This window comes from Rhinolophus sinicus, chromosome 2 (assembly GCF_057876585.1).
Source record: "Rhinolophus sinicus isolate RSI-liver-muscle chromosome 2, RSI-T2T, whole genome shotgun sequence".
Taxonomy (NCBI): domain Eukaryota; kingdom Metazoa; phylum Chordata; class Mammalia; order Chiroptera; family Rhinolophidae; genus Rhinolophus; species Rhinolophus sinicus.
The window spans coordinates 125,079,318-125,100,369 of record NC_142502.1 but is presented as its reverse complement, the minus strand read 5'-3'; the positions used below and the strand labels follow the sequence as shown (position 1 = coordinate 125,100,369).

At 37.4% G+C, this 21,052-nt stretch overlaps 1 protein-coding gene across 2 annotated transcripts in view; it reads right to left on the bottom strand.

The window, feature by feature from the left end:
- Positions 1-20,452, bottom strand: part of LOC109436444 (E3 SUMO-protein ligase RanBP2-like) — a 67,593-nt gene extending 47,141 nt beyond the window's left edge. For both annotated transcript variants that reach the window (XM_088796041.1, XM_074332319.2), the window contains exons 1-7: positions 20,262-20,452; positions 11,673-11,740; positions 10,340-10,451; positions 9,648-9,800; positions 5,359-5,589; positions 4,863-5,008; positions 2,857-3,049 (exon numbers count right to left, since the gene is read on the bottom strand). In XM_088796041.1, the coding sequence (XP_088652167.1) occupies positions 2,857-3,049; positions 4,863-5,008; positions 5,359-5,589; positions 9,648-9,800; positions 10,340-10,451; positions 11,673-11,740; positions 20,262-20,333 (975 nt within the window). In that variant the 5' untranslated portion in view covers positions 20,334-20,452. The remainder of the gene's footprint in view (positions 1-2,856; positions 3,050-4,862; positions 5,009-5,358; positions 5,590-9,647; positions 9,801-10,339; positions 10,452-11,672; positions 11,741-20,261) is intronic.
- Positions 20,453-21,052: the final 600 nt, after the last annotated feature.

Genomic DNA, 21,052 nt, shown 5'->3' with positions numbered 1-21,052 from the left:
ATACTTCCCTTATATGCTTATAATCATTTGATAATTAAGCTTTACAACCAATGAAAAAGTAAAATCCAAGCACCTAAGAGGCTTCCATTATAGATCCATTCAATGGAAATACACAGTAGTTAGAAAGAGACCGATGTAAATGTCTATGTGCTGAAATGAACAATGGAAAAAGAGTGAAAAAAGCAAGGTATTCAATGGTAGACAAAGCACATCTCCACTGAGGCAAAACAGTTTTTAAAAGTAGAGAAAGGGTGTATTACATGATTACCTATGCCAAAAAAATTCTGAATACCCAAGAAACTGGTATCAGCGGTTGTCTTCTAGGAAAGGAGACTTGAGCGAATGCATTGAGAGAGAATTAGTTCCTACTACTTGAAAAGGTCAAAGTTTAAAATAGTTGACAATGTGTTAACTGAAAAAATATATATTAAAAAAACTTCAATAGATTTTAGTTTCCATTAAAAATAAGAAAACTGTCAGCTACTTAAGAATCTATTAAATATTAACACTTTGTAAGCGGGCATTTTCCCACCAAATCGCGTCGTAACTCGGGGCTTTTTTGACATTTTCTCGACAAAATTAGACTTTCCGTAAAATATTCATATCTTTCGATCTATTTGATATTTTTCTATGAAACTTTCAGTGTTTTAGTTTAAAAAGAGGTCTCTATTTATTTACTTTGCAAAATATGTGCTATCTTCTATTTTTTATGTACACAAAATTACTACATTCTAGGTAAACAGAAAAAACACTCTTTCACAATCAAAATAATTTTATGTATACAAAATTACAATATTTTTTCGAAATTTTCAACAGATCTTATAAAAAAAACTATAACCTAATAGTGCTTCACTGTGCGGTAGCGTTCAAACACTTTCCTTTGTGCAGGGGTACATTACAAAACTTGCACATGTACCGCGTTTCACTGCAGTACGCTTTCGCTTTGGCAGGAATAATTAGATAAATTGTCAACAAACAATTCATCGTCACTCTCGTATGTATCTTGATTCATGTCCAGGGATAATAAAATTATCACTTTCAAAAATAATATTTATCAGAAAAGAAACTAGAGGCAGTTCAAAAAAACCTATGATTTTGCACCAATCACAACGGTAGTTAGGTATTTTGTACGAAATTTCAGTAATTTAAAACAAAAAATATTTTATAAAAGCAGAATGAACTCAGAAACACGAAAGTAAGACGTCGTCCAAACGAAAGCAGTATAATGGAGTCACTGGAGACACGAACAAAAATGCACAAACTAAATCCTTTGTTGGAATCAGTCTTTTTTTTGTAAATATTACCGCTATTTATTTTTATGGCTGTTGTTTTTGTTCGGTCCCAAATTTATTGTATCGGCAGGCAGACGCATAGGGTACCGCTGACAATAGATAATGCGTAGTCCGTCACCCATTTGGCGCCCTTGTTTACAAGTTTCCCGCGCCCCACCACTTAGCGGAACAAAACGAGTTAACTTGTCTCCTGCGCTTTGGTATAAAAAGCGATATGACGAGTTTACTCCTTTCCCACAAAAAATGTGTTAATCATAACCTTTTAGTGCTTATATAAATTAGCAAACTTCATAAACTTCCCAATTTTCACTAATATATTGCTTATGAACCTATATGCTTCTGCTGAGCAAATGTAGCAAATAAAACACTGTGGGCTGATAATCACCAGTGTTTGTTCAAAGACCTGTATCCTATGAACTACAAGGAGAAGCCTCCTCTAAAAGCTTTAAAAAACACTCTACAGGGCCGGCCCGATGGCTCAGGCGGTTAGAGCTCCGTGCTCCTAACGCCGAAGGCTGCCGGTTCGATTCCCACATGGGCCAGTGGGCTCTCAACCACAAGGTTGCCAGTTCAATTCCTGGAGTCCCGCAAGGGATGGTGGGCAGCGCCCCCTGCAACTAAGATTGAACATGGCACCTTGAGCTGAGCTGCCACTGAGTTCCCAGATGGTTCAGTTGGTTGGAGCACGTCCTCTCAACCACAAGGTTGCCGTTTCGACTCCCGCAAGGGATGGTGGGCTGTGCCCCCTGCAACTAGAAAACGGCAACTGGACCTGGAGCTGAGCTGCACCCTCCACAACTAAGACTGACAGGACAACAACTTGAAGCTGAATGGCACCCTCCACAACTAAGATTGAAAGGACAACAACTTGACTTGGAAAAAAGGCCTGGAAGTATACACTGTTCCCCAATAAAGTCCTGTTCCCCTTCCCCCAATAAAATCTTTAAAAAAAAAAAAACTCTACAGGGAACCTTTTTGCTCCCCCTCAAGCAAAACGTCATTCTCTAAAGCTAACAATTTTTATAAACTGGGATTAATGCATTTGGGGCACACTGCTTATTTCTTTTCATTTCAGAATTAATGCAAGCTCAAAGAACAAAACACTGAAACTGTACTCTCATTGTAATATACATATTACAATGTAAAATGATGGTGCTAAACACATTCTTCTATCAAAGTTTACTAAACCATACCCCAAACTTTATTTACTTAGGGTTTTTAGCCAAGTTATATATATCTTTTTGAATCAAGTTTTATTCATATTTGAAATTATTTCCTTACTATAGGTTCCCAGAAATGGCAGAGTAAAAAGATCAAACTCTTCAAACTGGCCTTCCAATAAATCAGAGCAACGTAGACTGACACCAGCAATGCATCGATGTACCTGTTTCACCAGCCTCACCAATATTGTAAATCTTGTTATTTTTCACCAACCAAATTAACTATTTCAACTTTAATTCTACAGGTTCATTCATATTTTCATTATATACCAGGACACACTTCTATGTGAAATACAACAGTTTCAGTGAAATGTCAATTGTACCCAAAAGTGGAAAAGGCTTACCTGAAATGCTATGAGATAGCACAACGCAGCCAGTTCAGAGAGAGCTCGCCATTGCACATCACTATACTGACCCATCTTCAAAAGCAGAGAACCAGCATGCATGTAGAAATGTCCTCTTATTTCTAAGAAAGTAGCTGAGAGTTCATCATTTCCACCCACACAAGATTTCACAGACTGAAGAGTACTATCAAAACTGCAATATTAAAATATTAAACAAGTATTAAATGTTACATTGTGAATAATTTTAACTCAAAATACAAGGAATTTATTTCAAGCTTCATATTCCACATTCGAACGTCTAATAATCCATATTCTTCTCTATTTTATAAATTATGAATCATCTAGTACTTATTTTTATTCTACGTACTTCCTATACTTCAAGCTTAACCTCTAAAATGATGTCTTAATCCAAAACAGTTAGTTCTAGCCCTCCAATCATAGAAAATATAAAAATCAAACAATCGGATTACTGGTTATGATGTATGTTTCATATTATACCAGAATAAAGGTGGGAAACTAAAATATTTTCTAGTTTCTTCTTAGTAATATGGCTCATTATTTAATTCAAAGTTGCACTTCTCAAATTCGACATGCCTTGTTCAAACTGTAAGTAAATAATTTATAAGCTATTTGGGTTGTCAATACCATAATTGCTCTTCTTACTATACAGGTAACTACAAGGAAAAATAAATTGTACTTCTCACTATTATATGTAATCTATGTACTAATTACTAGTGCTTCTAAAACCCAATGGTCTTCAGAATCTTCACTTTGTATGAAAAGCAAATGGACACACTTCATACAAATATAAAAAGTGATTTTAAAGTAGATTATAATAAGAAATCTAAGTAGCAGCTATTTCTTCCAGTGAGTGAGTTCCAGAGACCCCTACAGGTTCTCAAGACACATTCAGGAGACCCATGAAGTTAAAATTGTTTTTATAGTATTACTAAAGAATTACGTAATTTTCACCCTCATTTTCTCACATAACCAAAAATTTTTGAGTATATAAGCCACACAAAAGAAAACATCCTAAATATTTTCTAAAATAATCTAAAAGTTCAAGTTAGTTTTTTGGACACTATCCTTACCCTTCCATCTTAGGACACTAAGTACTTCTTCAAGAAAACTACTTACTCCCCACTACACCTCAGTGGAAAGAATTTTCCCCATATGCCAGGTGGGGACCAAGAATTACTTTTCAAATAAATCAACAGTCTACACCAGGGATCAGCAAACTTTTTCTATAAAGGGCCACATACTAATTTGGCTTTGTAGGCATAAAATCTCTGCCACAACCACTCAACTCCACCCTTTTAGTGTAATAGTATCCATATATAATAACAAAGAAGTATGGCTATGTTCCAATGAAACTTTTAATTACAAAATCAGGCAGTAAACCATATTTGGCCAGCAAACTCTAGTCAATCCCTGCTCTAAACTAACATCGTTATGTAAATCCAAGTGACGTTTTTGTTTAATGGCATTTATTTTAATAAGAGAGATAATGGTCCTCAAAAATCAAAATTTAGGAAACCAGAAAAATGACACATTGTACATTAGTTAATGTAATGTATGTAAGCTAAAACACTGTTTTCTGAAATACTAGTGATGCCAATTGCTTATACTAGAACATTTGAAAATGAAGTTTAGTCTCTGATTTTCACTCAAGATTATATCATTTTTTGAAATAAAATCTGGACTAGTAGTAGAGCATTCATTTTCAGGCTTGATTACTAAGCATGTCAAGCTGGAAATTAACTATAAGAATAATTTAATCGAGCCTGAACAATTACATAACTCTAAAAATCAAAGTCACACAAAACCAATTATAACATCCCCACAAAAGAAGTAAGATTCCTTCCAAGTAGTTCATCGTGTTAACTATTACCATGGGTATATCACAGAAAAAAATAATACAATAAAGATGTTTAGGATAATAAACTGAATTACTACCAAACAAAATCTGTAATTTACACTGAAGTACTCTCCTTAAGTCAACATACCTTTCCAATAATTCTCTGCTTTCTTGCACATCTCTAGTAGAGAGCGTAAGAAACATAAGGTTAGCATAGGCCAGCAGTAAGTCGTTATTGGTTGTTTGCCAGTTACAATTATCAGACTCCAAACACTGTAAAGACTCCAGGTATTCCTGTTTTGTAGAAAGAACACTGTTACAAAACTTACCAGGTATTGCAAATTGATTAGTTTATGATTACAAATTCCTCTACCCTTTCCTATATTGTAAAACCCTATTTTTACATCAGTCTATAAAAACACCAAATACACACACACACACACACACACACACACACACACGTCATGTTTCTCTCTCCAATCTACCCATTACAAATTGAAATCATCCTAGTAAAAATTTCATTTCACAGTTGCTGTACATAAATGAACAAAATTTAAGTCTGGGGGGGGGGCAGTGCTTAAATACAAAGGAATGTATGGTAATTGTCTATATAAAAGTGTAGAGACCCAACAGTTCTCACCTACCTTAAGTGTCTGCACAACACATGAATTCCATTCTAAACTTGAACGCAAAGCTATGTTTCTCTCTGCTTCATGGCAGTGGGCCACAGCATCCTTCAATCTTTTATTTGAGCGATACAGCTCTACTAGTCGAATGTTCACATAGACATCATCAGGTCTTGCGTGAAGTTCTGACTGAATCAAGTCAAAAAGTTTATTCCATCCATCTTCACCTTTACAATCTAAAAGCTGTTCCTATTAAAAAAAAAATCATTAATTTAGTAAAACACCTGTGCAATTTTAAACACATCACTGTTCCTATGAGCACCATTCCACTGTCTTGCTTCAGTAAATTACCACCAGAAATACTACCCCACATACTTCATCAGCCCCTTCAGAGAGCTGAAGCTAAATCCCAAGAAATGCATGTGGAGAGAAACATCTGAGATGATACAGCAGCAGTGGTTGCCCACATCACCTCAGAGACTGACTGCCGGGGCTACTGCCCCACATCCCTATGCCCTCTAGTCAGCAGCAAACGCCTAGGGAGGCCTCACACCGTCTATCACAGGGTCCTGATCCTCAGACTTCTCTGGATCTCCCGAGCTCTGACTCAATTCCCAACCCACTACGCTCCACACGGAACTCCTACTGTTCCGCTATCTTCTCAGTGTCTTCACCCTCTGGCCTTAATTGAATGAAATGTAACTTGAGACCGTCCCCATCACTTCTCTGCCACGGTAACTTTTTCTCTGCTAGCCTACATACAAGTAGAGGAAGTGGGGTTTGTGACCTCCTGGCTCCCAATGTCACCTCCAAACCTTATCTCCCCGCCACACCTGTTTATAATCCTGTTCTCTATAAAACATGCTATCCAGCTACTCCATCCATTCCTCCTCATTAGCAACTGAAACAGAACACTTCCTTCATCCTTAACTGTCCCTGGTATTACCAATTGAAAGATCTAAGATCTACAATAGCCTGGCTACTCAGTTCTTTAACTATCTCATCTCTGTTGGCGCCGTTCTCCAGTCCAGCCTCAGCCATCCAGTGGCACTGACAAAGGCCTTCCAAATGGGTTTTGATCAGACCACCACACCCTTCTTATTTTTCTACCTCAGTGCCGGCTCACATGCCCTCACTGCTACATATACTTGCATCTACTGCATGAAAAGCTCCATTCAATACGCTGTCATCATCAAGTTTTAATTTTCCATAAACCTCTTTCTCTCCCCTCCCCACCCCATCAAGCTAAAATGCCATAATCCCTAATATCCATAATTATTACTTGCTTACACATCCCGTCAATTAATTCCAATTATCTTTCCTTGTAAGAACCCTACCATCTGTTTTCTCTGTACCTTTACAATAACAGTTGTACAACTAGGGGTAGGGCATTTGGAACTCTGGGATATCACAAGCAAGGTAACAGATTCACTTTCATAATCTCAAACTTCCAAACTGGTAATGTCTAGAAGAAAATCCTACTTTGTCTCTAATAGTCTCACTTTCTATTCCCTGCAAAGGTCACTTCATACTCGTCCTCTTTCCTCAAATTTCCCACACTTTCAACTTATGATCACAATTCATCCTTCACTGAGAAAACTGAAGCCATCGTATGTACACTGCACCTTATCTACGTATACTCATCTTCGCCCTGGCTCCCTTCATCTAGCGAAGACCGAGCTCTCCACTAGAACTGTTTCTATTACTCTCTCTCCTTTACCAACCATTGTCCTTCTTCTGGATCATTTTCATAAACTACATTTGGCCTTTCTATATCTGCAAAAAACCCTAGACTTCGACTATCATATTTTCCAGTGTATAATGCACACTTTTGTGCCCAAATTTGTGAGGGAAAAATAAGGATGTGCATTACACGTGGATAGTACCTATTGCATATCTATGTAAATGTTTTTAATTTTTATTTATGTTTATGAGCTAAAAGTGTAACTCTAGAAATCAATAAAGATATCCGTATGCAAAATAATACCCTGGAATACGATAATCGGTTTTGTTGAACCTACGACAAACTTGCAACAAGAGTTCTTGGCCTTCTATGATGCGTAAATATCGTAAATGTGTTACCAGTACATAAAATGTCTTGTAGTATAGTATGTTAAAAAGTAAATGCTACAAATCCTTATAATACAAAAAACAAGTACGAGAAGGTAAACAAATAAAAATTTGAATTAAAAAATTAAAACGAAATATTTTTTCCCTGAAAGTTTGGGCCAAGAACGTGGGTGCACATTATACATGGGAGCGCATTATACACGGCAAAATACAGTATATGTTTAAAAAGAAATAAGTAAAAGATCGACACGATTATGAATACTTTTCTATTCTCATACTCAAGATCTCATACCAACAATATTTTCATTCACTAAATAAACACCAAAAAACTACTTACCGCAAGCCTTAAATTTTAAGAAACAGAATTACTTTGCACATAAAAAAGCCTTAGCTTTGACAACAGTGTCTTTAAAGAGGTATTAAAGAAAATCAAGATGCTTCAGAAGTATCTCTCTACCTTTTGTTACACTGCAAGAAAGATAATCCCCTACCATTATACATGCTCCTTGATATCACTGTCACCAAATGGGCTGGAGTATCATAACCAAGAAGGGAATTTTGTTTGATGAATAACACAAAGATAATATGGTAAAGAAATCTACACACTTAGATTAATATTTAAAACCTAACTGCTTCTCAAGGGAGAAAAAAACTTAACATTACTAGTATTTATCTCTAGGGGTTTTTTAAATACTTAGATTTTAAAATCTGTGGACAACTCTTTATACCTGATTTGTAATAAAACAAAACTGGAAACAACCAAAATGTCCCTCAAAAGTAAATGGTTAAACTGTAGAACACATTCATACCACAAAATACTACTCAGTAATAAGAAGAACAAACTACTGATACACACAACTAGGATGAATCTCAAGGGCATTACGCCGATTGAAAAAAACCAAACTCTCACATACTGTATCATTCCATTTTCAAATTAAATTATAGAGAACAAATTAGTAATTGCCAGAGGTTATGGATGATGGGAAGGAGGAGGTATTAGTATAAAAGGGAGTGGCATTAAGGGAAATCTTTGTGGTGATGAAAAAGGTCTGTTATCTTAACCGCAGTGGTGGTTACTGAAACCAACACATGTAATAAAATAAAAAAGAACTACACACACACATTGTACCAATGTCAAATTCCCAGTTTTAATATTGTACTATAGTTACATAAGATGTAACCACTGGGGAAAACTGGATGAAGTATACACAGGACCTCTGCAAAAATCTTTGCAACTTCCTGTGAAAAATCTGTATTTCAAAATAAAAAGTTTTAAAAATTCTATCAGAAACATGTATAATGGGGGTGGAAACCTGCTAAAAACAACATACACTTAAAATTCCATTTACCTAGCACATTCAGAAAGACTTTGTCCAAAAGAGTTCCTTAGTAAACCAGTATATTTTACTCAGTAAAGAATAATAATCAGAAGCAGTTAATACAGTAGCAACAACTTACCCTCATTTTTAGTAATTACCTGTAACATCCTGGAGAAACTGTCTTTTAACTTTTGCTTGAAAACCTCACTATCCCATAACACAATCCTTTCTATTTTTAGATACTAGTTCTTAAAAAACTTCGTAACAACCCTAAACTGTCATCCTATGGATAATTTTCACCCAATGAAGCAAAATTTTTTATCAAACAGAGCTCAATTCCAATCTTACCTCTACCATCCAGCTACAAAACTGTAAAATCCTGAAAATATTAATCATTCAATAAGAATACATGAGATATCATTTGTAAAGGATAATAGTGCCTAAAAAGACAGCATATGCTCAGAAAGGTGTTGTAAAAAAAAATTTTGTTTTGCCATTTTTATGGATATAATTGATAGTTTTATGTGCACAACATAATGTGATATATGTATATATTGCAAAATGATTTCCACAATAAGTTTAGTTAACAACCACAGTTGTCACCTCACAGTTACAAATTATTTGTTCTTATGATGAGAACTTTTAACATCTACTCTCTCAGCAACTTTCAAATATACATGACAGTACTATTACCAATAGTCACCATGCTATACATTACATCCCCAGAACTTATTTATCTCATAACTGGAAGTTTATACCTTTTGACCACCTTTACCCATTACCCACCAACTCCCCACCTGCACACATACTGGTTTAATAAGTGTGCTACTGAAAAGTCATTTAAATTCCAAGTATTAGAAATGGTTGTCTTAAGTTTTCCCCAACTGCTTTTATTAAACATCTTGTTCGGTTTCTTACCTTTAGTCTATAAACTGCAGGACTTCCTGGGAAAAGCTTTGCTGCTCTTTCAACCCAACATTTTGCTCTTCCATCAGTAACATCATTTTTACAAAGCAATTCTGCAATCTTCAACACAAGATCTTTTTGTGTTGGGTTTAAATCCACTGAACGCTGATATCAGAAAAGAAATAATACATTAGTAGGATTCCTAAAGTACTTATAAATAAAAGTTAAAAACTCTATTCCTAACTGACATGTTATTTCAGAGTTGTTAAAATTAAACTTAAAATGTCTTGGAATACTTTTGAAGACAAATTAAATAAAAATTGTGTTTTTATTAGGTAAATGCCAGAAAGGAAGGAAGGAAAGAAGAAAAAAAGGAAAGTAGGAAAGGGGATGGGGGGGAGGGAGGGGCAGACAGAGAGAGAGAAAACCACACACATAAGAACAGCATTTCTGACCATGTTAGAATTAAAATTTATAGGTGTCAGTCTTCTTTTACACGTGCTAACCTCTTAATGATAAACTATAGCGTACTTTGGGCCAAAAATTTAAAATCAGTTCCAAGCTGAGTCACTTAATACTAGTACTGATATCAATGCTTGTTTTCATGACGTCCACTAAATATATTTCAATTATTTATTATATAAATTACTGTGACCATCATGTTGGGCTATGCAAAGCCTAAATTTTAGTCTCATATACTTTACCTTGTAACATTCAACAGCTTTGTCTATGTTTTCCTCCGCTTCATAAAGAAGACCGAGAAACCTGTGAGCTTTGGGATCCCTTTCTTGCACATTAATATATGTAGATATGTATCTGTTTTAAAAAAATAATATAAAAATAAGTAATCTTTAAATAATCACATGTAGAATTATATTTAAACACTAACTTAAGAGTACACCTTATAACCAAAGCAACCACTAATTTATACCGTTATGCTAATTATTGACTACCGCAATTTAAACTAGAACATGTGGTAATGCACAAGTATCCATAGAAACAAACAGATAATATTCAAACACAAACACAAAGTTGACCATTAAATGCTATAGTTACCAAAACGTTTTTTCCAGTGCTACCCACACATAAGAAATGAACACATAATTGCTTTTTCTTCCTGATTCATTTTGGTAAAGCATTGAAGAGTTTGCACAGAAATTAGAAAGTGATTGTAGCAAACATCTTTAAGTTATCATAACGCAAAATACTAAAGAGCAACAATTTCCCAAACAGCTAAAGAACGTATTTACCTTTTAAACAAGAAAATAATGTCTGACAGTACTATATCCAGCTAAAACACAGCAGAGAAAAAATTACTAAATATACTACCAAATGCAGGTAATTTTCATTTCTTACATCAAGTAACAACTAAAAATAAGTATCTTCCAGGCTCAGTGAGTGTTATAATTAGACCATAGAACAACACTGCAGGAACAAGTGTCACGTGAATAAAGAACAAGCGTTAACAGAAAGGTGCTATCACTTTGCTTATTGGCCTCTCCAACTCCTTTAATAACTTTCCTCCCTCCTAATTTCCTGCTTTAAGCTACTCCGAATCAGAAAACCAGATCACCAATCTTCTTGGTCCTATGAGTGAGATAATGCCTCAAAGTGTCACCCATTGAGTCAATTAAAGTTCTTTTATCCAAACTATTCTCCTACCCAGGAATCACAGTTTAATTTTGTATTCATTGCTGTTTTCCAGCTGATTCATGTACCAGATATCTAACAAGGAAGAAATTAAGGTGTGAGCATGTTTGCCTTTTATTCTAACTAACCTAGGACAATCTTTAGAAAAAGTGTTTTAAGCCAAATAATCTGTTGCCTTAGGCAGGCATGCAGGAAATATTCTAGGCTCAATCTCCATGGAATCTAGACTAGTCCTAAACATCAGTCTTGCTGAGGAATCCCTTATTTCCAGGACATACTTAGGAAGAACTGCCAAAAAAATAATTACTTGAACATATTTCAAAGAAGAACACGAGGTAAAGGCACTAATTTTAGAAATTCAAAGCATGTTTACAGTTTGGTACTTACTTTTTAGCAAGATCATATTCTTTAGCTTCATAGTAGAGCTTCGCAAAATAGAATCCTTTCATTGACTTCTGAAAAACATTAAAAGTTCTTATTTTGTAAAATTTTTGCAACTAAAAATCTGTCCTAATGAGGTTAATATTAATATACTTCATTTTTGTTCACTTAAAAGGTAAAAGAAATTGCCTATAGAAAATGCTTCTATGTTCTAAAAGCCATGATCTCATGTCTTATAATTCTCATCATAAAACAAAACATAAATTTAAGAACCGCAGATAAGACATCAGAAATTAGTAATTTTTATCAGTGTGGTGCCACTCTCACTTTACAGATAAGAGACAGAAACCCGCTTTTCTAGGGGAGAAGTATACCAGAAACCACTCTTCTATCACGTGAAAGCCTTTATGGGGAAGAATAAGCAAGTACTTCAGACCTATTAAGACACCGAGGATTCCCTCATCCAGGTACTAGTATTCTCTCTTCAGATAAATGTTTTATATTCAAGGAATTAAAAAGGCAGCAATAAAAATTGAATTCTCCCAGTACTAAACCAAGTCCACACCCTGGTTCTTTTATTTCCATAAGCTCCAAAGTCCAGAATGCTGGGACACAATCAGATGACGTTATATCCATATGATAAGAGTACACACCCATCAAACATCTTATTTTTGAAAACTACACAAGGAGAAAAAGAAAATCAACATACTGTGAAAAAAAGTCTACAAAGCAGTATATTTTTATTTCTTTATTTTATTCCTAAAAAAAAAAAAAAAAAAAAAAAAGCATATTCAGGATTTGTTCGTTGTGCCTACTATTCACCAGGCACTGTCTGGGCACTGGGGAATCAGCTGTAAACCAAAAGTCTCTCTCTTCATGAAGCCTGCATTTTAGGAGAGGTGACTAGCAAATAGTGTGGGAGCAAGACGGAGCCCTACTTTACAGTACTCCAGTAAGTACTTGCAGGAAGTCACATTTTAACCCAGCTAAAGTCAGTACACATCTCGCAAATCACGGATACCCTACCACTGCGCCTGTTTAGTTGGCAGTGTTTCTTCCTTCTTAGTTTAGAATGGTGGTGGGAAACAATGGCATTATAAATTCTGTAAGACAGAGGGCTGGCAGGAAAGGTCTCATTAAGGGGTATTTGATCAGAAACCTGAATAAAGTGCTTACCGTGGGCAGAAGAGGCAGCAGACGATTTACAATAATTTAATCCCCATTGTTTATTATGTGTTTCAATTTTTCCTTCTTATGAAACCTGCCCAAAATACTCTTAAATCACATATATCTTGAAAGTTTTTTCATGACTTCAAAGATACAGTGCTCTTTAGTTTGACTTCTGCTTTAGTGGCCATTCCTTCCCCAGCTCCTTCACATTCACAGGCCCTCACACTGATTTCCCCAGGAGTTGGTCCTAAATCCTCTGTGACATACACTGAATCTCACCTTTACCACCAATGGTGTGTTGACTCACTAAACTTATGTGCAAAATATCAACATGAGCTGTCAGGTCTACCTTCTATGTTGTCTCCATCCATTTTTCTACAGCTGTATTGCTACATCCAAGCCTGCTATGATCTGTCTCTGGGACTATGGAAAAGACTAATTCCTTCCTCTTTCCCCTCTGCATACTTTTCCTCCCAACTCATTCATCTGCCAAAGTGGTATCATTTAAAACATAAGACAAACCACATTATAACTTTGCTTAAAATTAAAATCCTTCCATAGCTTCCATTACAATTTGAAAATACCCAAATCCCTCATCAACGACTGACATGGCATGGCACCTGCCTAGTTCTCATCTGGTCCAAGCACACTATAGTTAAGGCAGTGACGAAAACCAGACTGTGTCTCCAAATGCGGCAGCCCTGAGGAGTCTGGCTGATTTAACTCTTTTGCTGCGATGTTCGGATGTCTTCCTGTGGCCTACACTATCAACAACAAACATGTTTTGTGTGCCGTATTGGGTAACATTTTGTAATAAAGTTTTTGTCATCAATGCCATTAGATTCTAATTTATCTATAATTGATGCCACTTCGTATGTTTTGAGTATTTTTTGCTAAAACTCAACGGTAAATTTATTAGCATATAACAAAGCTTTAAAATAAAAATGTCATTTATATACAAAGCAGCTCAATGTTATTAAATGCACGATAAAAAGACTAGTGACTGCCAGGGACTGGGGCGAGGGAGGGATGAATAGGCAGAGCACAGAGGATTTTTAGGGGAATTGCACAACACCAAGTGTGAACCCTAAGGTAAATATGCACTTTGGGTAACGATGATGCATCTGTGTAGGTTCATCAATTGTAACAAGCGCATCACTCTGTGGGGGGTGTAGGTAAAGGGAGAGGCCACATGTGTGGAGGCAGAGAGTATGTGGAGATCTCTGTGAACCTAAAATTGCTCTAAAAGAGTCTAACAAAAATTTTTTTAACTGTAACTTTCAACTAAGTACCCTCAGCAAAATGAATTCTACAGTATATTAGAAGTATTATACACCATGACCAACCGGGATTTATCCCAGGGATGCAACAACAATTCAATATAAAAAAGTGAAATCAAGTAACACATCACATAATAGAACAAAGGGGGAAAAAACACATAATCATCTCAATTGCCGCCAAAAGAAAAAAAGCATTTGACAAAATCCAATATTCATTCATAAAAACTCAGAAAACTAAGAATACAAGGAATCTCCCAGAAAAGAACTGAAAACAATGTCTCAAACATGTATTTGTATACACATGGTCACAGCAGCACTACTTACGAGACAAATGTCCTTAAACAGATGAACGGATAAGCAAAATGTGGTATATACACAATGGATTATTATTCAGCCTGTTTTATAACAGATGATGCATAGTTACTTTGCCATATAAGTGGCTTCATTGAATTTCTTTAGTCTGACATTGAAAGCACTGGACAGAAATCACGTCACATTAATACCTACCATTGGCCTTCGTTTAAAGTCAGATTCTCAGGGCCACCCACTGGAGACACATTGTTTAAAACTCTTTCATTGCATTAATTGATTTGAACGGTTTTTTTCCCAAAATGTGTCAAAAATCCACAAAATTTTAATAACTTTGAAATAGCATATCATTTAGGAATAGAGTTTTTAACTTTTATTTATAAGTGTATGTACTTTAGAAATCCTACTAATGTATTATTTCTTTTCTGGTATCAGCGTGCAGTGGATTTAAACTTAACATAAAAAGATCTTGTGTTGAAGATTGCAGAATTGCATCAGTAAGGAATAACCTTCTAAGACAGGAAGCACTAGGCTCAGATGGGTTCACTGGTGAATTCTACCAAACATTTAAGGAAGAAATTATACCAATTCTCCACAATCTTTCAGAGGATAAAAACAAAGGGAATACCTCCTAATTCCTTCTATGAGGCCATCATTACGTCAATACCAAAACCAGACCAAAACATTGTACGAAAAGGAACTACAGACCAACATCGCTCAAACACAGATGCAAAAATCCTCAACAAAATATTAGCAAACTGAATCCAACAATGTATAAAAAGAATCACATACCATGAACAAGTGGGATTTACCCCAGGTATGCAAGGCTGGTTCAGCATTCAAAAATCAATTACCGTAATCCATCACATCAGCAAGCTAAGGGGGGGGGGGGGGGATGACGTGATCATATCAATACATGGAGAAAAGAATTTGACAAAATTCAACAACCATTCAGGATAAAGACTCTCAGTAAACTAGGAATAGAAGGAAATGTCAACTTGATGAAGAATATTTACAAAAAGACCTACAGCTAACATCGTACTTAATGATAAGGAACTCAAAACAGTTTTCTCGCTCAGAACCAGGCAAGAATGTCCCCTCTCACCACTCCTTTACGTCATCATACAAGAAAAAGAAACTGAACGTATACAGATTGGGAAGGAGGAAATGAAACTGCCTTTCTTTGCAGATAACCTCTACAAATCTGAAAGAACTGGCTAAAAGAGTCCTGGAACTCAGCAATTATAGCCAGTTTGCAGGATGCAAGGTTAATATTTTAAAAATCAATCACTTTCCTATGTATCAGGAACAAACAAGTGGTATTTAAAATTAAAAACACAACACCATTTACATTAGTCCCCCCAAAATGAAATAGCTATAAATCTAACAAAATATGTACAAGATCTATGTGAGGAAAACTACAAAACTCTGATGAACGAAATCAAAGAACATAATAAATGGAAAGATTGTCTAGGTTCACAGGAAGACGACATATTGATAAGATATCAGTTTTTCCCAACTTCATCTATAGATTCGATGCAATCCCAACCAAAATCCCTGCAAGTTATTTTTGTGGAGATCAACAATCTGATTCTAAAGCTCATATAAAGAGGCAAAAAACCCCGAATAGCCAACACAATATTGAAGAACAACAAAGTTGGAGGACCGGCACTGCCTGACTTCAATACTTATTATAAAGCTACAGTCATCAAGGCAATGTGATATTAGCAAAAGTATAAATAGTAAAATGGGACAGAATAGAGCACCCAGAAATAGAACCACAGAAATACAGTCAAGTGATCTTTAACAAAGGAGCAAAGACAATATAATAGAGAAAAGACAGTCTTTCAACAAAGGGTGTTGGAACAATTGGATATCCACATGCAAAAAGAAAAAAAATGAAGCTGGACAGACCTTATAGCCTTCTAATTGTACGTCATTAAAATTAAAAATTCTGTTTTGCAAAAGACATTGTCAAGAGAATGGAGACAAGCCACACACTAGAAGAAAGTATTTGCAAAAGGCACATCAGAGAAAGGCCTGTTATCCAAAATATACAACTTTTAAAATCAACAATAACAAACCAATTAAAAAAATAAATCGGGCCGGCCCGGTGGCTCAGGCGGTTGGAGCGCCGTGCTCCTAACTCCGGAGGCTGCCAGTTCGATTCCCACATGGGTCAGTGGGCTCTCAACCACAAGGTTGCTGGTTCAACTCAAGTCCCGCAAGGGATGGTGGGCAGCGCCCTCTGCAACTAAGATTGAACACAGCACCTTGAGCTGAGCTGCCGCTGAGCTCCCAGATGGCTCAGTTGGTTGGAGCGCGTTCTCTCAACCACAAGGTTGCCGGTTCGACTCCCACAAGGGATGGTGGGCTGTGCCCCCTGCAACTAACAACGGCAACTGGACCTGGAGCTGAGCTGCGCCCTCCACAACTAAGACTGAAAGGACAACAACTTGAAGCTGAACGGCACCCTCCACAACTAAGATTGAAAGGACAACAACTTGACTTGGAAAAAAGGCCTGGAAGTACACACTGTTCCCCAATAAAGTCCTGTTCCCCTTCACCAATAAAATATTAAAAAAAAGAAAAAAGAAATGTCCCAGAACTGAAGGAAATTAGTCAGTATTTTTTTGTGAATTGAAAGGAATCTTCCAGAAAACCTATAAGCTAGCAAGATCAAGAATCACATCAGATTTCTAATAATAGCACAAATGATCAGAAAATTAAGCAATGCTCTCAAAATTGAGGAAACAATTATTACAAACCTAGAATTTGTAACCAAACTATCAACTAAATTAGGTAAAGACATTTTTCAGACAATGTTTAAAAAAAAAAATTCCCATTCCTTCTCAAAGCAAACTGGAGGCTGTGCTACACCAAAACAGGGGAAGTAAATCAAGAGGATACTTACAGGAAACCGAAAGTCTAACACAGAAAAGAAGTGAAGGGAATTCTCAAAATGATGCTAATGGGGAAACTCCCAGGAGCACAGCAGTGTAGCAGAAACAGAAACCACCCCAGGCTGAAGGAGTAAGACAAGAGTGCTCCAGAAGCAAGACTCTTCAAAAAAATGTTTTCTTAACCTCAAGTTAATGGATTATGTGACCTGTTTGATCACACTTGAGTTTATATTGAGTTGGGGTAAAGAATTATTAATACATCATAGAAAACTAAACAAACCAAAAAATAATGCAATTATTAACTCCAGGAAAAATAAAACTACACAATAAAGGTAACTCAAATACAAAAATACTTACCTTATCGTAATTATATAAATACTATATATTCATTTAACTAAAAATTACAATAACAGAACTAGAAAAACAAGGGAGGAAATGAAAACATCTGGAGGAACATAGTAGTAAGCCAGTAGAAAGTGTCTAAAATGGGGGCAAATACATTAAGAAATAAAAGTATACGTGTATGTTATTCAGCAGTATGAAGTAGGATATAAACAGTAAAATAAACAAGGAAGAGCTGTCAAATTGCCCCTGAGGGGTCGATATCAGGGATGTGGAATGGGAAGCCAACTAGATAGAAATGTAAGCCAATTAGACAGAAATCTAGAAAAACTAAACAGAAGCCATCTGGAAAAATAAAAATTAAAGAAACACAAGTGACATTTTCAACAAGGGAAAAAGCAGGTGAGAAGGAGTAGAAAAATGGCAAGACAAGAGGAGATGAACAAGTGGGGAAACCAGGGAAAACACGAGTATGGACCCATCACTGCACTCCAGAACTTGGACTTGCTACAAAAGCATGGTCAGTTCACACCTGGCCAGTCTCTGCCAAACTGGGAGTCAAATAAATATTAATCTCTTTCTAGTCTTCACAGAGGCTGTCTCTGCTGCCTCCACCATCTCCCTTCCAAGCTATCCAAAGTACCGTTTTGTCATTTCAGTTGGACCTATATTTACCAAATATCTTGACAAATTCCAAAGTTACTCACTTGCTAATCAATATTCCACTGAAATCCCCAGGTTCTAAAGTAAATGATTATTTATCTTTGAAGAAAAACATCTGATTAAAATAGTACTCTTTAAATGTAAAAGAGAGATGGCTATAATAACCAATCCTTAAACTTTTGCCCCCAACCCTCTTTATTTAATGGAAAAGTTAGGTAGTTCAAAGAACATTCTACCTTCTGTCTAGACCAGTGGTTCTTAACCTTTTGGGGGCCAGAGTCCCCACTAACAATCTCATGAAAGCTCTAAATTTGCCTTAAAAAAAAAAAAAAAAGTTCGTATCACTTTCAGGAATAAAGAAACCCTTAATAAGGTTCTGTTTTAGACTCAGGCACCACATTTGTTTTTATGATATGCCAGCAGTTTGAAATTACAATCTGTATGTAGGTACCTAGTCCTCTTCTCTGGAGGTACAGGCTCCATTATTCCTAAAAGAAAGTAAACCAGACCCATTACCAAAATCCTGCTAAGCCACCTATTGACTTTGGACAAGTATCTTTAATCTCTCTGGGTGTCAATATCCACAGGGTTTTGGGAGCACAAAGTAAGATAACATATGCCTAGTATATGATAAAAGATACAGTAACAGTATGTTGTTAACGGTCCTGGAGTTTGGGGAGTTACACACACACACACACACACACACACACACACACACACACACAAATTATCCCTTATTTTTCTTTTCTTTTTTTTTTTTTCAGTTTGAGTTGACATTCAATATTATATTAGTTTCAAGTGTACAGCATGCTAGTTATGGGTTTTCTGGTTGGTTTTGTTTTGTTTTGTTTCCTCATACATCTTGATTCTCATAGGCCCTTGCCCAAAACAGGTCAGAATGACTGTCTTTTAACATCAACATCTATTTAATGCTTACTATTGCCCTAAATGCTTAATACGGATCATCTTATATACTCCTATCAATACTGTAACTCCATCTTATTGATGAAATTGGTGTAATTTACCTCAAATCCCACAGCTTATAAACGGCAGAGCTGTGATTCAACCACAGGCAAAGTGACTCAGATCCATCCTCAATATCTTTTTCCTCAACCTTTACACCCAATCACTAAAATTCTGTTGAATACAAAATATGTCTAACACCTTATTTATCTTAAAGGAGAAAAAATGCCCTTGGACTATGTGGTTGGAAAGGTTAAAATCTTTAATCCATAGTAACGACGCCCTATAAGAAATTTAGAATTCCCAACATTCCGTTTAGAAAAAAAAAAGGGGGCAAGTTTCCATCCAGTGCTTAAGAGTGAGGGAGTGGAGTGTGAAGAGTAGGAGAGCCCGCCTCAAAACAGGGCAACTTCCTATGTTATTTGCGCGGTCTGTCAGGCAGCTGCAAATGTGGTTGCCCTGCTCCGGGTCCCTGGACGCCTACGATAGGCACCCGTCACAGCAGTAAAAGCCTACCCCGGAGCTGTGTCAGTCCCCGCTGGGTTTCACCAAACTCCAAGCCTGGAAGGTGCCGCCTCCACCGCGGCGACTAACAGTCCAGGACACGGAAAGAACCCAACCGGATATGGCAGCCGGCCAAGCGCCGGGGACCAGGCCGCACCGGCGCGGCCGAGAAACCCCGCGACAGGATGGGCCCTCGGGTGAGGGCAGTCGGGAGCGGGCCAGAGAAAGAAAAGAGGAAGCGCTGGCGCCAACGGCCGCCCGCCGTGGTCTCGCCCTTCCCCCCGTACCCTGTCCCCCTCGAGCTCGCGAGCCCCACTCCGCCCACCGGACCACACAAGCTGGCCAGCGCCTCGCCAAAACATGCCAAGGAGCGGCGGCCGCCGGGAGCCATGACGCCGGCGCCACGCGAGGCCGCGGCCGGGCCTGGGCGGAGGCCACCCGTCCCCCCAGAATCCGCTCACCTCTCGGGGCGACGGAGCGAGGCCCTGCACCGAGGCGATGTAGCGCTCCACCTCGGCCTTGCTGCGCCTCATCGCGCCGCCGACCTGGCCCCCAGGACGCGAGAGGCTGGCGCTAAGGCCCGCAGTAGTAACCGTCTCCGAGAACAAGCGCCTGAAAGCCCGTGACGCAGCGCCGTCACGGGCAGAAGAGCGGACCGCCCGCATGCGTATTGCGTCAGCACTCTGCGCCACGCCGACGGCGGCGCTCCGGCTGCGCCCCGCCCGCGGTTCTGCGCACGGTCCTACGAAGCTCCCGTTATCTTTCCGCTGTCAGAGCGTGGGTAGTGGCCAACGTCGGAAGTGTTCATCGACGCACAGGGAACAAGGACTAGTAACTAGTTCAATGAGATGATGTTTTTTACTTGATGGGTTCTCAAAATTTTGGGTTGTTTGTTCTTAACATTACGCGGTGCTGTGGAAGTAAAAAGCATTCACAGACCATTTTGGTGAGCGTGTCCAATTTGGAACGACCCTTCTGAAGGCGATTAAATATGTCGAACACGTGTAAATATGAAGCATACATGTTAAAATTAATGCTTTTAAAAAAAACATGAGAAAATGTAAAATACATAATCTAAGGAAAACCACAAATACGACGTTTTTGGACGATTATAATTATATAGCATATAGTATGTACATGTGTATATGAATGGCCCCCAACATTTACATTTCATTAGCAAAACAGAATACACCAAAACGTTAACAAATGTTAACAGTAATCATCTCAAGACGTTGAGCCATCTATATTTTTC